This window comes from Callorhinchus milii, unplaced genomic scaffold, assembly GCF_018977255.1.
Source record: "Callorhinchus milii isolate IMCB2004 unplaced genomic scaffold, IMCB_Cmil_1.0 Scaffold4, whole genome shotgun sequence".
In the NCBI taxonomy this organism is placed as follows: Eukaryota; Metazoa; Chordata; class Chondrichthyes; order Chimaeriformes; family Callorhinchidae; genus Callorhinchus; species Callorhinchus milii.
The window spans coordinates 73,564,213-73,582,840 of record NW_024704745.1 but is presented as its reverse complement, the minus strand read 5'-3'; the positions used below and the strand labels follow the sequence as shown (position 1 = coordinate 73,582,840).

The following is an 18,628-nucleotide window of genomic DNA, read 5'->3' as shown; positions in this document are numbered from 1 at the left end:
AGTTACAAAAGTGCAAAAGCACGCTGTTGAACACAGACAATCATTTCCTTATTTTTGTAGGTAAGATCACAGGTGTCCTATCCATTATCTTGCCATATTCATTTCAAATAGATTACAATCAATTTCCACATTTTGGTACCTGCCTTTCTGCATTAAAGATGCCATCTGCCTATGTTGACATTGGAAGACATACTCTCTTTTACTGAAATCAAAAGTAAATACATAATAAAATGCTGCTGTTTCATGCTGGGTGTTAGCCTGACTCAGTTGATGGCACTCTTGCACCAACTGTCCATAAGATTGCGTGCATAAGCTCCACGTCATGCCTTTGAACTCATTAGTCTAGGCTGACAACCCAGTGCAGTTCTGACAGGAGTGCAGTCCTTCGGTTGAGATATTGAACCAAGATCCTGCTTGTCTGTTCATGTGGACATTAAGATCCCACAATATTGTTCGAAGGAGAAGGGAGTTTGTCCCACTGTCCAGACCAATAATTCTGCAAATAATTGCAGACTGATAATTCCACTTCATGGCTGTTTGTGGGACACTGGTTTGTATAAATTAGTTGCCGGGTTTGCTTACAAAATTCACAATCACTATACTTTACAATATATCCCATAAATCACTTTGAGATGTCCTCCTGATGTGAAATGTGCTATTCCAAATTATTATTAATTTGGGGAGGAGGGGATGTCTCTGCCTTTTCACTTCTCCCTAAACCAGCACCAGAAGAGACGTATTGGTGGATATTGTATGTAGAGTGAAGTGGGGTTCTCCCAGGAGTGAACTAGATGGGTCTCTGGACATTTATTCTGCTCTTTCTTGTCTATAAATCTATAGGGAGAAGTGCACCAAACAACCCAATCTCACTGCTGTGTGGGTTAAGACACCTATTGTTAAAGAAATATATATCTATATGTATGTATATCTATGTATATACCCATATATATAAATATAGAAAACCATCTGAAGTATCTTCCCATGATTGTTTTGTAAAAAAGACGACCTTAAAAGCTCTTTAAAGAAATCTGATATTTTCAACATCAGAACTTTTGTTTAAAGTTATAATCAGTGCTATCTGAGGCTTGTCATTGAAGCATCTGTAATCTGCTATTTATCTCCTGTTGAGTCTACAGTTTGTGAGAGGCAAGGAAGAGGGTGGTGCCACTAACAGAAAAAGTGCATGAATGCAACGACCTTCAAAGGGTTTTATCAAAGTGTTCTTTCCAGATCCACTAAAGGACCATTTGCAGGTTTAAAGGAGGTCATGTCCTACAGTTCTACAAAATAACAGGAACAAAGAGCCACCAGCGCATCGAGTCTATTCTCTCACCAAGGACTTGAAATTGAATGTTCTCAGGCTTGAGTGTAATAAAGTGTAATTGTCTTAAAGTCTTAAATTGTCTTAAAGTGTACTATTGTGGAGAATTCTGCCAAATAATGTTCAACTCAGTCATGATTTACAATCTGATTTGCCACAAAAGTTCTTCTGGTTCCTGTGAAAAACTGGCTTTCAAAAATTTATATTTAAGATTGTTGATCAAAATTCTACACAATCTTTACAATGTAATTTTATATTATTTTGTATCTTAGTTTTTTTTAAAAAGGACAGGTTACAGCAATTCCTTCTCTATAATTCGTCATGTATTCTGCAGATTGAGTGACAGATTTTAATACACACATTTCCCATCAGGAGAAAGAAAGGGATGAATGAATGCTTAAAGAAAAGGCTTGGACAATCCTTGCATTTGATGTAGCAGTGGTTACGCAGGATATACTGTAAAGTGGAGTGTCTGTGTATTTTGTAGGCAAACACAACAACCACTTACATTCATATACTGCCTTTCATGCGAGATAGTGTCTGAGAACATTCAACAGTGGTGGAGCTTGACTCAGCAGGGAGAGAGTGGAGATGACCATAGGTAGAAGGAGGTTTTCAGATAGGATCTGAAGATGGGCAATGAAGGAGCAGGGCAGAGGGACTGAGGCAGAGATTTCCAGAGTCTCGGGGCTGAAAACACAACTGCCAATAGTGAAGAGGATAATAATAATAATCCTTGCATTTGATATAGCGCTTTTCACGTTGGGAGGACGTCCCAAAGCGCTTCATAGAACACATTGTAAAGTGAATTGACTGTATATTTGTGGGCGAACGCGGCAGCCAATTGCGCACAGCAATGTCCCACAAACAGTCGTAGATTGAAAATGACCAATTTATTATTGTTATTTTTTGGAGGGATTATTATTAGGCTCTGTGTGGAGTAAGGAGACTTGCCCAAGGTTTCGCCCTCTGCCTGGAATTGAACCCAGGTCTCTCACTTACAAAGCGAGTGCTCTACCACTGAGCTACAGGATAAGGGAAGAGTAGGAGGCCGGAGCCAGCTGAGTGAAACACAGCATCTCAAATCGCTTCACAAGGTGTGAAGTGTGGGTAACTGTGCTTTGTGGGCAAACAGGGCAGCCAATTTGTGCACAGCATTGACCCATAAATAGCCAGGACTCGTGGAGTCCTGTAGAGTAGTGGTTGGAGCACTTGCCTCACAAGCGAGAGGACCTGAGTTCGATTCCCAGGCAGGGAGAAACATTGGGCAAGCTTCCTTATTCCATATGCCTCTGTTTACTTAGCAGTAAGTAGGAACTTGGTTGTTAGTCGATTGGTGGATCTCTTTTACGAGTGTAATAATCCCTTCAAAAATAAAATTAATTAAAAAAAAATTTGGTCACACAATCCATGACTGCTGTGCGGAACTGGCTGCTGCATTTCACCCACAAATATACAGTCAATTCACTTTACAGTATATTCTATGAAGCGCTTTGAGATGTCTTGACGACATGATAAGGCGCTATATCAAATGCAAGTATTATTATTATTTATTATTATGACATTAATGATCAATTTAATTGTATAAATTAGCATAAATGACCCTAATGCCGACCAATTTAATTGTATAAATTAGCATAACTCACCCTAGGCTAGTGCTTCACTTCAATAATAAAAAGTTATAATAATTATTGCATTGGATATAGTGCCATGACAAAAATATTTCAAGCTTTACAGTCTTTACTGTTAAGTATAATGACTATAAGCGAACAGTAATATCCTACAAACAGGTAGGAAACGAACAACCACATTTTTATGGGTTATTTCTATACAAAATAAATTATTTTGGATAGAAATAGAGTCTTAAAGAAACCCTGATTTCAAGTAGCAGATGGATGAAAATATTGTTGATTAAATTAGGATGTCATGAGTATTTTTAAAAACAACACACTTCCGACTTCTTTCTTAAACCCGCTTTTCAAAGATACAGATCACAACCCTTAGGAATCTCAGCTCCTTTGCTTCATTATTCACCACTGCTGAGATATGCCACGAACGCCAAAGAGAGAAGTACCTCTAACCTTGCAGGTCATCAGTGACTTTAGGGTCTGTATGTGTATGAGCTCAGGAATGCAACTGCCGCCAGACCTCAAGCCAGGTGTCATCTCGGATCATAAGGTTATGGGTTCCGGCCTCAAGTTGGGACTTTGAACTCATAGTGTAGGCTGCCACTCCAATACAGGGCTGGGGAAAGCTCTGCATTGTGAGAGATGCCTACCTTCAGGTGAGACTTTAAACCCAGTTACCATCTGCCTTTCAGGTGGACATTAAAATTCCCATGGAATTCCAAAAGAGAAGGGAATTTCTCCCGGTATCTGGAGTGGGGGGGGGACATAGCACTAAATGGGGGGCATAAAGCACACCAGTATTTCCTGGAGAAGCAAGACATCTTTCCCTCTTGAAAGGATGTGAAAGGAGCTATTTAAAAAGCAAGGATTATTATTATTAATCTTTGTGAACAAACAGCATGAAGAGAAGACTTCAAAAGAAACAGGCACAGATCACCTGAGAATGTAATTATCTGTGTCTCACCATACCTGCATGGCACCATTTATTGAATTCCACCCAGACAGGATGATAATAATTAGTGTTTAGCTTTTTCCTGCTTGTAATATTTTACCCAGCTGCCTTGATCAATCAAAGCAGGGAATAAGTTGTAATTGTTCCTAGAAACAATAACCTTTCTACAGCAGGGCTGTTCTAGACTGTAGGTTGAAACGTGAAGTCTTTCTTGCTTAGCTTACTTGAAGAACAATAACTAGAACACAAAACACACAGCCTGGGTTTGCCTACAAAATTCAATATCATTACATTTTACAGTATATTCTGTGAAGCACTTTGAGCATCTCAAAAATGTGATAAGGCGCTATATCAAATGCAAAGATTATTATTATTAGAGACTTGGCCATTCACTTCAGGGCTGTTTGAGGGATATTGCTGTGTGCAAATTATAGACTGCTCTGTGACTTTGTATATTACTCAATTTCTACTAAAGTAAAGTCTAGTGCCTGATCCTGAGCCGATTGTCAAATTCCACATCCAGGACATTGCCTACTTATGTCTTTAAAGAGTGTCCTTTTGGTCATCTTCCCTCTATTTTCTGATATGTCAAGGCAGTAGAACAAGAAGAATAGAGTTGGGTTGATTAGAACAATTGTAGTAATCTTCCAGACATGAAGGTGTATTTCCTCACCCAGAGGGTAAGTTAGGATGAGAACGGGTTACCAGGAAACCTGGGGCTCTGCAGTTTACACAAGCTAGGGCTCTTCAGTCTTGAAAGGGAAAGACTGTGAGGGGACTTTATAAAGGTGCATACAACTTTAAATGGGATTGAAAAAGTAAACTCAGATAAATATGCACCAAGACAGTCAAATAAGAGGGCACAGGTTGAGAGTTGCAGAGGCAAACTAAGTGTTTCTTTACTCAGAGAGACAATGACAACTAGAACAGGTTGCCAGGAAAGGTGGTCGAGTCCAGGACACTGGACACATTTAAAAATCAGCTTAATGCTCTGCTGGCAGAACAGGAGTGGGGATTCTGGAAGGATGAAGTATTCCTAGTATATGTCCTGGCATTGCTCTTTCCAACCCTAAACCTGCAGGCTTTTGCTCTGCTACTCTTTTGGTACATCCCAAAGTATTGTTAAAAGGAACCAGCGTCCAAATTAATAATAATAATCCTTGCATTTGATATAGCACCTTATCACGTCGTTGAGATGCCTCAAAGTGCTTCAGAGGATATACTGTGAAGTTGATTGACTGTGTATTTTGTGGCAGCCAGTTTGCACATAGCAATGTCTCACAAACAGCCATGGAGTGAGTGATTGAATTAAGATTGAAGTAAAAAAATTTCCACAATTCTGCGTGATCTTAAATGTTGAGGCAAAATGCTTTTGCTCAGCTAAGATCAGGTGGAATTTCAGATCTCTGAACCTCACAAAGTGGTTTGGTGTGTGGAACATTGTTAGATGCCTTACTAAATAACATCCATCTCAGCCCCTTTTAAGTGCGTGCCACTTTTAAACATTTCATCATTTAGAGACTTGAGACATAACTTGATGACCCCCCCTCCACTGAGTGCAAAAAACCCCTAGAAAATACAACTGTGCAACACAATTGGCACACATTTGTTTTCAATGCGCTGCGATAAGTTTCTGCAACATCACTAACCAGTTCTGCATGTTACATCTGACCCTGCAGTAATCAAATAGGATCGACTACCTAAGCTTTCACTTTAGGTTGTGTGCTTTCAACAATGCAATCGCACCTTGAAGCAGATGTCAGCTCATGTTAGCAGTTAGCACACAATAAAGGGTCTGTGGCAGCCTGTGTTGTATCAGTGGTTTGAATCGCTGCCTACTGCCCCAATGGATTTACAGTGAATCAGAAGTGATTTGGGAGCTGAAGGAAGCCACGGGGAAGAAAGCACGTTTCAGTGTTTTCCACATAACAGTCTGTGCAGGTTCTCTGCAGCTGTTGCTCAGATTTTGAAATTGTGATAAGCATAATAATAATCATAATCATCCAAAACTCTGCAGCTTGTGTACTCTCACGCACCAGGCTCCGTGACCCCAACACTCCCACCTTCACCCGACTCCACTGGCTCCCCATCCCCCAGAAAATCGAGTTCAAGATCCTCGTCCACACCTTTAAGGCCATCCATGGCCTTGCCCCCTCCTACCTCTCTGACCTGCTGACTCCCTACCAACCTGCCCACTCCCTCCGTTCATCGGGCTCCAGCCTGCTCCATGTCTCCCGCCCGACCCACCCTACCATCGGTGGCCGGGCTTTCAGCCTCTCTGCCCCCACACTCTGGTACTCCATCCCACGGTCCCTTCGCCTCGCTTCCTCCCTTGCCTCCTTCAAAGCCAGTCTCATGACCCTTCCATTCGACCGTGCCTTTGGTCTCCCTCCCACCTCCCTGCCTTCCCTCACCCATACACCACCCCTCCCCCATACTCAGGCCCCGACACCTAACTGTTCAGCGCTTTGGGACATCCTCCCGACGTGAAGGGCGCTCTATAAATGTAATTTTGTTGTTGTTGTAATAATCCTTGCATTTCATATGGTGCCTTTTGTGACTTTTAATATCCACCTAAACAGGCAGATGAGACCTGGATTTAACATCTCATTCGAAGGACAGCATCTCCGACAGTGAAGCAACCTCCCCCAGCACAGCACAGGAGTGTCAGCCTGGACTGTGTGCATTCACAGTACTGATGTGGGGCTTCAACTGAAGTATGGTGACATGGGAATTTAGGAGGAACTATTCACTCAGAGAGTAGTGAGATTGTGGAACTCATTGCTTGACGTGTAGACACATTCAAGAGAAAGCTGGACTTTCACATGAGGGAGAAGGGAATAGAAAAGGATATGGGAAGGAGTAAGGAACAGGTGGAAATTCATGTGGAGTACAAACACGGACTGGTTGAGCCGAATGGTCAGTTTCTGTGCTGTACGTTCTTTGTAAATCTTTATATGAATACTTTTCCATGAATTTCACCAATAGTGATTGACATGGACAAATACTTTAATATAATGGGGAAATTCCATTAGCAATTAGCACAGGCTAAGGTGCTATTATAAGCTTCAATAACAATAATGCCAATCCTTACATTTGATATTGCACCTTTCACGTCGAGAGGACATCTCAAGGCATTTCACAGGGTATATCCTCCTCTTTGACTGTGCCTTTGGCCACTCTCTCTGCCTCTAACCTCCCTGATCCCAAACCCCCTCAGGTCCTAATCCCTAATCCCTGACTGTTCAGCGTCTTGGAAAATCCTCCCAATGTGAAAGGTGCTTTACAAATGTAATTTTGTATTTTGCATTGTATACTGTAAAGTGTAATGACAGTGTATTTTGTGGGCTAAATGTGTACATCGACTGGAATATCAACCTATTTATGCACAATCTGAAATTGTAAGTCAACAGTCTTAAGGCTAAAAGCAGGTGAAAATTTGGGATTACAGATTCTTTAACAAGGGAAAAATCCAAGTGTAATGATGGTAAAGACCATCCTTGATGCTTGTTCCGTGGATCCCCGAGGTGTTGATGGGAAACATTGATCTACTCCCAGGAACCCTGACTGATTCCACAATGAACATCAGGGGCAGCTGGTGTCTTTACAATCTGCCTTGTTGCCTATTCAGGCCTCCCCAGAGACGGGAAGTGTTAAGGAGGCGTCTGGGAGGGCCTGATGACACCTTCATGGTGGTTTCACATGCTGCTGGCACCTGTACCATCACAGTCTGAAAAGGACAGACATGCTGGTCTTGGCTCGAATGTTACATTCGCACAATATGTGGAGCCACACTGCTCCGTTCTCCAGCAAACTATTCAACCTTAGACCTGTTGCATTTAAAGTAAAACACATCTTGTTGTAATCTAGGATGTGGGTGAATACATGTTGGCTCCTGTATATTCTCAAACTGTAGTTAGTGACAGGTACAATTGAATGAAATCAACGTTCAATTTATTCACATCAGTTTCAGTATTCTGAGTTGGTTTGAATGCGAATATGTCAAAAGATGGGCTGGTACTGTTGCTAATTCAGACACACCTGGATAACTGACCTGCAAATGATAGGCTATTCTCTCACGGTGAACATGGCAGCCAATTTGTACACATCAGTGTCTTTCAAACAGCCATGGAGTAAATAACCAACATTATCCGGGGGATTTTTGTCCAGAACACCTGGAGAAACATCCTTCTCTTTTTGAATAGTGCCATGGGACTTTCAAAGTTCACCTGACCAGGCAGACAGCTTATTGTCTCATCTCAAGGACAGTACATCCAACTTTGAAGCACACCCTCAGCAATGCATTACAGTGTCAGCGTAGGCTATACTTGTTCCAAGTCCCAATTTGGGGATTGAACCCACAATCTTCTGACTCAGAGTTGAAATAGATACCAACTGAGCCAGGCTGATAACCCCAGATAAATCTCCTAAATTGAAATTGATCATTTACTTCATAGCTGTTTGTGGGACATTGCTGTGCGCAAATTGGCTGCTGTGTTAACTTACAAACAGTAACTACACTTTATAGTAGCACTTTGAGTTGTCCTCCCAACATGAAGGCACTATAAAAAATGCAAGGATTATTATTATTGCATCCAAAAGGCCCTTTCAGTTAATGATCCATTTGGTAACAAGTTCAAATATGTTACCTCCTATAAAACACAAATTAAATATGTACATAACTCTCTCCTTACCCTAAATCCAACCTTCTTTAACCCTTTCCATATGAAACAGGTCAAAAAGGGCCAGCGAGCTCCCATTTAAAAAAAAAACAAAATGGGAATTTTTCACATTTTTCAGATAAAAGAGCTAAAGTTGGGCAACAAAACGGTGTTTCACTGTGACAGCTTAAAGGTATACACTGACCCACAATTAAATGCAATACCTTTAAAGATCAACAATGTTTATAGGCAAGAACAGCTTGAAATTCAATCCCTTTAATTTAAAAAAAATGTGTTCTTTGCTTAGCAAATGGCATTAACAGGAACACACAGCAAACACCAGCTAACAAAAACACACCTTCGATTCTCAGCTTGCACAAAACGATTGCAGGAACTTCTGAGAAAAGACTTTTTGTTTTAAGTGCAATTTGGTGCGAATGATAGGGTTTAACATGAAAGGATCCAAATGTAACCACATTGCAGCTTTAAACTGTTTGAAAGAAAAAGACTTATCTAGTCCGAGCAAGTCTGGTTTGGAGAAATTATCAGTTCTTCTCTCGCCAACACTCCCCCCCACCACCCCCCGCATTGAACTGAAACAAAGGAAAGTGAAACCTGCGATGTAAGTCAGTGCAATTCAAAACACCGCAGCATGGAGTTTAAGGATAGTACTCCTCAGGGGACCCAGCAGTGTCAACAGCCTTTGAGGTGTGAAGTGCATCTCCTCCAGGGAATCCCATGAGCATAACGTGAAACCCACGATAAACTAAACAGCTAACATCAGTATATTACAATACATAATGTACATGAGGGTCCCATCAGCACTGACCTCTCAAGGTACTTTCTTTGATGCAAAATAATAATAACAATCCTTACAATTGATGCAGTGCCTTTCACATTGGAGGACATCTCAAAGCGTTTGAAGATTTCTGAAAGTGTAATGGCAGTGTATTTTGTAGGCGAACATGGCAGCCAATTTGCGCACAGCAATGTCTCACAAACTGCCATGAAGTGAATGACCAATTTAATCTGGGGGATTGTTAGTTAAGACACTGTCTTTACTTTTCAACCAGTGCCGTGAGTTCTTTAACAGCACCTGAACAGGCAGATGGAACCTTGGTTTAACGTCTCATCTGAAAGATGGCACCTCTGACAGTGCAAATACACCCCCAGCACTGCAACTGGAATGACAGCCTGGAATATGTGAATTCAAAGTCTCTATTATATGATTCTATGACATGGCACTCAAACAACCTTCTGACTCAGGGACTTAAAATCTTATTTAAATTCCTGATTTCCCAGCAATGTTATTTATACCCTTTTATATAGTTTTTCTGGTTCTACCCACATTTAGGGTCCTTTATAAATGCACATTGCTGCTGTGGTTGTCGTCTAATAATATTTTATTTAGAAAACGTAAAATCTTTATCAACTACATACAAATCCTAATGAGAGTGTGGGGAGTTATTCCATTGTTTTTGCAGGCAGATAACATATTTTCAGTGCCTTGAGATGTCCTCCCGACGTGAAAGGCGCTATACATATTTAATTTTATATTGTATTTTGTATTTCTACTCAACCCCTCTCACGTAAGGGCATTTCAAAGTTTGTACCTTCATGTCCAAACATACCTAACTCACTGTTCATCCTGACGTGGTGTAAATTATGTGTTGCAACAATTGAAATGGAGCTTATCTTAAGCAAGGTGTTGATCGTAGGAAGAAAGGCCTCGCTGAAACACTGTCCAAAGAAAACAGTTTCTTATTATGCTCACGATGGGAAAACAGACTTGGTGGCCAAGATAAGGATCTGGCTTGTCAGGCAGGTCTTTGCTCACTGATAAATGGGAATCAGCCAATGTGCTGCTGTAATGGAAATCTTCCTCACTAGTCACCTAGAGCTAAACCTCTCTATGTTATCTTGTAATGGTCAATTCTTGAACTCTTCATTGGTGATATCTATAATTCTCCTATCAATGATGACAAACTGGAGTCCTGTAGCTCAGTGGTTAGAGCACTCACTTTGCAAGCGAGAGACCTGAGTTCAATTCCAGGCAGAGGGCGAAACCTTGGGCAAGTTTCCTTACTCCACACAGAGCCTAATAATAATCCCTCCAAAACCAAAAACAATAATAAATTGGTCATTTTCAATCTACGACTGTTTGTGAGACATTGCTGTGTGCAATTGGCTGCCGCATTCACCCACAAATATACAGTCAATTCACTTTACAGTGTGTTCTGTGAAGCGCTTTGGGACGTCCTCCCGACGTGAAAAACACAACATCAAAAATGCAAGGATTATTATTATTACTATAAACTGTAACTTGACAATATGGACAGTTCAATTTTTCTTGCATCTCCGATGCAGTAATTTGGACATTGCTGAGTCTGACTCGGTACAGGCATGCTGCCAGAAGCACAAAGGGTTAAATGCCGCCCATTGAGCCAGCTATCTGTCAGCGACCCAAGGCTGCTTTAAGCTTCATTAACACCCTTTCAGGAGTGAGTCCTTTGCTTGTGTTTTATGGTTGAATGTTGAGAGGCAAATAATGAAATTCTTTCCATTTTGTTGCCTGCATTTTGTTTCAGGTGAGAAAAAAATCTTGCTTCCATCTACACAGTCGTGCCCAAGCACCTCTAAAGAGGCTAAACTCCCTCCCATTTACACAACCTGTTGACTTTTCCAAATCCATAATCCCTCTCAGAGCTAACATGCTGAACTAAACGGCAAAAGTAGGCATGGAGATGTCATGCTTCAGATTAGATGTCTCACTGAATCTGCCTGCCTGTTCAGGTGAACGGTAAAGATCCTACGGCACTATTCAAAAAGAGAACAGAGTTTCTCCTAGTATCCTGGCCAATAATCTACCCAGATAAAAATGATCATTCATACTTTATAGCTGTTTGTGGAATATTGCTGTGCATAAATTAGCTGCCTCGTTCTCCTACAAAATACATACCGTCTCTACACTTGAATAGTAAATTCTGTGAAGTGCTTTGAGCCGTTATCCTCACGTGACCGTTGATAATAAAACTTCAAATCGCTAGCGAGAGCCCATACTGAGCACAGCCAACAGTCAGGTAAAGCAGCGTTCTTAGACAGAAGCAAACTGGAGACATCTCAGGTGACGGGAAAGAGTGGAGTGTTTATAATCTGCTGTTCAATTATCCTCTAGTCCTGGTTTAGACAGAATAATTACCCCGGTCATGCTTCACACATATTCCTGTAGCATTCTCTACGTTCTTGATCTGAACTTTTATGAACCCCATCAGTTTTGAATTCAACAGGATTTCAACTGCTAGACAATGGACACTTGTGGCCTCCTGCTGTATAAAACAAATGAAACGTAACCATAACCATTGCCATCATTACATGCAGAAACCCATCACCATGCCTCAGAGTATACAAACCAGATTGAGAGTTCAACATCCATATGTCACCTACATATCCTTACATATTCCACCCACATATGACACACATGGAAATTTCCCTGTGAATGGAATGCACACACTCTCCTTGGAGGGATGCACCCTACTTAATTCCGGAGCAGGAGCTAAGACTTGGGGACCCCAGAGTGAAGTTGGGGTCCTGCTGGAATTTAACTAGCTAAAACAGCACAGCTTGCCATTGAGAGCAGTGCGTGGTAAGCTTCCTACTGCCTGCCGAGCTGGGACACCCTACTCACCTCGGCTTTGCATGCAGGATTAACAGGAGCTAATTGGGAAGAATCCCCAAGCAAAGGAATTTCAAACATGGGCCAGATTGGACATACCTGCCGGTTGGTTGTCACGGTCACCCACTGATGGAACAAGGTGAACAGATCAGGCCTTACCGTCGTTTGCATCTGGCAGGATAATAATCTGAGCGGAAGGGAATTCTCCTATTTTGCCCCCCATGGGCATGCTCAGGGTGATGTTGAAAGTCTCCTCGTTTTCATAGAGGGAGTCGTCAATGATGACAACGCGGCAGAATTTCTCTGTTTCATCCTTGTCAAAGCGAATGACACTGTTGTGATCCTCAGACCGGGTAATGTAGTCAGAATAGGACAGCACAGTGGTTGGGATGGTCCCAGTGGCAGTGCCTGCAATAAAAGGATCAAAAGATTTATTTCAATCTCAAGCATCTAATCCGAGCCAATAATCTCTTCCTTTGTCCTGAACCAACATTTTCATTCTCTTGTCATCTCAGGAACTAAATACTTTGCAACTGTGGTGCTGCCCATCTTTATCTGTTACATAAAAGTCAATATCAGACTTACCATCAAGGAGAAGTTCTACCCGGTCTAGATTTATGTAGCCTTTTAGAGCATTCAGAATTTGGCAACTTGTTAAATTCAGCTGTAACTTTGAAGTCAGTTGTTCGGTAGTTCTTACAAGAAACAGACTTCAAAATTAAAGCTGATTTTGTCAAATTCTGGACTCTAAAATATTACAAAAATAATAATAATCCTTGCATTTGATATAGCGCTTTATCGCGTCATTCAGACGTCTTAAAGCGCTTCACAGAATATACTGTAAAGTGAATTGATTGTGCATTTTGTGGGCAAAACACGGCAGCCAATTGCTTACAGCAGTGTCCCACAAACAGTCTTGGATTGAGTGACCACATTTTTTTTAATCCTTACATTTGGTATAGCGCCTTTCACATCAGAAGGAGTTTATGTGGTAAATAGATAAAATAGAGTAAATCTAGACCTAAATGGAATTTCTAACCCAAATAATCAAAATTAATCAGAAGGTTGGTAAAACCTCTGTATTCCCTTCTCCCACACAACCAATCTTCTCTTAAATGTGTTCATGCTTCCGACAGTGAGTTCCGTTCTCACCGTCCTCTGCATAAAGAAGTTGTGAACTTGTGAACTCCCTTTTAGATCCACCGCTGGCTACCTTGTATTTATGTCCTTTTGTTTTGGATCAGCAACAAGTGGAAACAGCTTATTAATATCCAACAATATCAAGGGAATTTGCCTCTGGCACATCTAATTACACTTGGGATTGACACATTAGAAAGGACTACATGTAAACTTGGTATTAAACCCTGATACAACAGTACTTAAACTAAAATAACATCAAGCCAAACTTATTGTGTGTAGGATTTAGCTTGGCATTTCCAATTACTGAATCAGCTTCAGGCTTCCATCAATAATTCACTAATATTTCTCTCTGTGAACTGTAGTTAATTTAGGAGTTTTATACCAGAGGCTAGTCTTCTGAACTCTGCTCATGGTTGATGCTTTTCAGCCTCAAGTGCTGGGAATCCAATTGGCTGTAAAATAATATGATCAGTCATGGGCAAAACAGAAAGGATGGCTTCATTTCCTCATACAGTGCAATTATGAGCGGATTTGATTGGGTGAACATTGAGAGACTGTTTCCATTTTTTTTTATTTTCATTCTGGATACTCGGATATATAGTAATGGATTTCTCTCCATCATAGATTCCCTCCAACTCACTTCCTCCCTCCATTGTTACCCTCCGTTCCTCCGGCTCCGGTCTGCTCCACATCCCCCAATCGCCCTACCATTGGTGGTCGGGCCTTCAGCCTCTCAGCCCCGAGGCTCTGGAACTCTATCCCCCAGTGCCTTCGCCGCCTCCTCCCTTTCCTCCTTCAAGGCCGGTCTCAAAACCTTTCTCTTTGACCGTGCCTTCAGCTCCCCTCTCGACTCTCTTCCCCCTCCTCGCTCCCTCCCTCCCCTCACCCTGACCATTTCCCCCCTGCTCGGGTCATGACCCAACTGTGCAGCGCCTTGGGTCGTCCTCCTGACGTGAAAGGCGCTTTATAAATGGAATCTTGTTGTTGTTGTTGTTCAAGATCCGTCTCAAAATGTACTCTTTTGACCATGCTTTCGGTCATCTTTTCACTTCTCAACCCCGTCAACGTCCACCCCAAGCCAGCAGAGCAAAGTACTTTGAGGTATCCTTCCGATGTGAAAGACGCTATACAATAATCCTTGCATTTGATATAGGGCTTTTCACGTCTTCTAAACGTCTCAAAGCGCTTCACAGAATACACTGTAAAGTGAATTGACTGTATATTTGTAGGCGAAACGCGTCAGCCAATTGCGCGCAGCAGTGTCACACAAACAGTTGTGAATTGAGTAACCATAGTATTATTATTATTTTTACTATTATTATTATTGCGCCGAACCTTGAGATGTAATGGATAATTCAAATCTAACTCATCACTAACTTGTCAGCTGCAGCATAAGAAATTAACAAGGTCTTCCTGTTGGCGAGAGGCATGAGCACCAGAGCTAGCCTGTTTAAACTACTCTTCACATACTGTATCAATAAGGTCATGAAACCCCAACAAGATATTCATGTAGTGGGTTTTTAAACAGAACCTGTCAGCATTTTAAAAACATCAGCTTTCCCGGATTCAGGAGGGTTGGGAAGAAGACCGAAGGCGTGGTCTTCAGACAGACCTTGAAGGAGATAAGGAAAGGGGCAAGACAACAGGGCTTCGGGATGGAGTTCCAAAGGGTGAGGGCAAAAAGGTAGGGCAGGGACATGAAGTAGGCCAGCGTCCAGCAAGGACTTGGCTTGGTACCGTTGGTAGGATTTAGAAGGTCACAGAGGTAAGGTGGGGCAAGACACAGGGTTAAAAGTGAGGGGGAGGATCTTGAATTTGATCCCCTGGGGGATGGGGAGCCAGTGAGGCCAAGCAAGGATGAGGGTGATGGGTTCGTGGAGAAGACATGAGCTGTAGGGGTCTGAATGGTCTGTAGCTTGTGGAGGGAAGAGTTGGGAAGTCCGTTTAGCAGAGAGTTGGCATAGTCTAGCTTGGACATGATAAAAGAATGAATAAAGGTCTGAGGGGAGATGTAGTGGCAATGTTGCGGAATCGGGAGAGAACTAAATGGGTCAAGTCACAGATGAGAGGTTTAAAGGACAGCTGACAGTCGAACAAGACATTGAAGTTCCGCACCGACTCCATGAGGTGGGTGGTATCTGCATCCATGAATAGTGGTGGTGTCAGTGCCTGAGATGATAAGATGCTGCCAGGAGCCAAACAGGAGGAACTCTGTCTTGTCATATTCAACTGGAGAAAGTTTGCTTTCATCCAGGACTTGATGCCTGACAGGCAATCAGTCAGAACAGCAGTGATCCTGGAATTGAGGGTGGAGACACAGAGATGGTGTAGCGGGTCATCTGCATACATGTGGAAGTTAATCTGATCCCTGCGGATGACATCGCCTAGCGAGAATATGTAGATATTAAGGAGGAACGGACTGAGGATACAGCCCTGAGGAATGATACATGTTTCAGTGCGGCGGTGGGAGAAGCAGATCTGAAGTGGAGACTTTGGGATGGTAAGAATGAAACCAGGCAAGGACAAAACAGTGAAGGTGGAGCTAAGAGGAAAGGCGGTGATGGCAGTTTAAAGCAGAAGAAGGGTTTCAGTCTTTCATCTTAACATCTGCAGTCTCAGTAGTCGATAAATGCAATGTATATTTATATAGTACTTTACAGGTTGGGAGGACATCTCAAAGCACTTTAGTCACTGGGGGTGGGAGCCGAGGGGGGATGGGGTGATATGAAGCTCTACTGAGTCGAATGCAGTTGTTGCTTTGTTTATTGCTGGCAGTGGAACGGTGTTCCCCTATTCCCAAACTACATTTTGTTGCGTTTACTTTGTTGTGCGACACAAAAATAAATCTATGTAGAATTAGATAAGGATTGCATAAGTGTTTGAAGAGAAACAATGGGAAATGGGGGGAAAGTGCATGAAATTGGGATTGTAGTAGACAGCTGCAGTGGAGCTGTGCACAACACAGGCTTTGTGGATTTGTTGACCTCTTTCTGTGTTCAAATTCCTATTTTATCGATTTATTTTATCTGCCAAGTAATGTTAAATATATCTAAAACCCAGGTTAGACCATATTTGGAAAACTGTGCACAGTTACTGTCAGCATATTAATGGAAAGATATTGTACTATCAAGCGCTCCAAGATTCTGCCCCCAGTGAAGGATGCTATAATAATAATAATCCTTGCATTTGATATTACACCTAATTACGTCTTCGAGACATCTCAAAGAACTTCACAGAATATACTGTAAAGTGAATTGACTGTATATTTTGGGGGCGAAACACGGCAGCCAATTTCACACAGGGGTGTCCCACAAACACTCGTGGATTCAAGTGACCAATTTATTATTATTATTTAGTTTCTTTTAAAGGAATTATTACCCCTGGAAAAGCGATCCGCCAATCGACTAACAACCGGGTTCCTACTTACTGCTAGGTAAACAGAGGCGTGCGGAGTAAGGAAACTTGCCCAACATTTCGCCCTGCCAGGAATCGAACCCAGGTCTCTCACTTGTGAGGCGAGTGCTTTAACCACTGAGCTACACAACTCCACAATACATGTAAATTTATATGCCATATAAATAGATTACAATGTTAATAATTATTTACACACATATTAGTAGGTATGAGTGGATACAGCTATCAAGAAAGATTGGACAGGTTGCAGCTATCCTCTCTGGAGTTCAGATGATTGAGAGGGAACCTGATAGAGTTGTTCAGAGAATTATGATAAGGATTTGATAAGAGGTTTGCACTTGTTGGTGAGTCCCAAACTAAATGGTATCAAAATAAGATAGCCAGTGGTAAATCTAATAGGGAATTTAGGTGGACCTTCTATACGCAGAGGGTGGTAAGAATGTGGAACTCACTATTTGAAGCTGTTGTTGAAGCAAATAACATCAACGTATTTAAGAAAACTTGATGCATATATGAAGGAGAAGGGAATAGAGGGCTATAGGTGAGGGGAATAGGAGTTGGGACCCATGAGGAGTATGAACACCGGCATGGACTAATTGAACAAATGGCCCTTTTCAGTGGCTTATCTCTTGATTTAACTTAGCTCGGCTGGGGTTGCTAACATAAGAATGAAATCCATCTTTCAACTCAAGCAGAGCAGCTGATCGTAGTTAGAGACCGTATTCTGTTCCTACATGCACAGTGTGGTTTGATTTGGATCCGGGGAGACATTCACTTTTCAGATAACACCAGCAGAATTCTTAAACCCAGATCAGTAACTCAAGATGAGAGCTTTGATGATCTGAAGGTGTGAAATAGGAAAGGCTGCTTCGAGAGAATGGCTGTTTGTGTTACACCAGAACATCACCCAGAGCTCACTAGGAGGGAATCTCATGCATATCCGCTCAAAATTCTGAGAGATTCATTTCACCCACAAAATACCCAGTCAATCCACTTTACAATATAGCTTTGAGACATCTCAACGAAGTGATAAGTCGCTATATCAAATGCAAGGATTATTATTATTCAGTGATGTCCAGAAATGTACAAGAAGCTGTTTGTTGGACATTGTTGTGCGTAAATTGGCTGTTGAGTTTGCCGACAGCGTCACTACACTTATCGTAAATCCTGTGAAGTGCTTTGAGCTGTGCTCCCGACGTGAAAGGCGCTGTATCAAATGCAAGGATTATTTATGTTAAGAGATTAATGGCCGTGAATATTTTGAAAATTGCAAACTAGTAGCTCTGAAAAGATCTGAAACAAAATCTCACAAAAATAGGCTTAAAGGAGTTTTCTTACGGAGTATCGTGTCTCTAATTGCTATCAATCCACATCCCCTTGACGGGCTGAACTGTAGGGTGGTGTAATGCTGCTATTATATTGCAGCACCCGAGAGATGAAATGTGTTGTGAGACACACAAGCCTCACCCTGTGGTGCAGCTGTTGTGTTTTTTCATTTTCATCCGAAACCTCAGATTACCTTCCTTCATAAATAGCACGACGACTCAGGGAGACAGGAACAGGAGGAGGCCATTCAGCCCATCAAGCCTGTTCACCAGTCTATTAGATTGTGGCAGATGGTGAAATCCCACTTCACCTTTTCTCCAAACCACAACCTGCAGGAAGTGATATTAGGGACGGCCCATTGAACAGAAGTCGGCCATTTATTCGTGCTCAGTTTTAACGAAGCTGCTGAAATATTGGACTCAAAACAATTGACTATGACAGTTGTCTTATCTTTTAAACATCCAAATTGATTGTGTCTGGGCAGCTCTCTTATGTCACTTTGATCAGATCTGT

At 41.8% G+C, this 18,628-nt stretch overlaps 1 protein-coding gene across 1 annotated transcript in view; it reads right to left on the bottom strand.

Annotated features, from left to right (window-relative positions):
- Positions 1 to 18,628, bottom strand: part of LOC103177183 (FRAS1 related extracellular matrix 2) — a 137,914-nt gene that overhangs the window by 40,142 nt on the left and 79,144 nt on the right. The window contains exon 6 of the mRNA XM_042334187.1: positions 12,395 to 12,643. Within this exon, the coding sequence (XP_042190121.1) occupies positions 12,395 to 12,643 (249 nt within the window). The remainder of the gene's footprint in view (positions 1 to 12,394; positions 12,644 to 18,628) is intronic.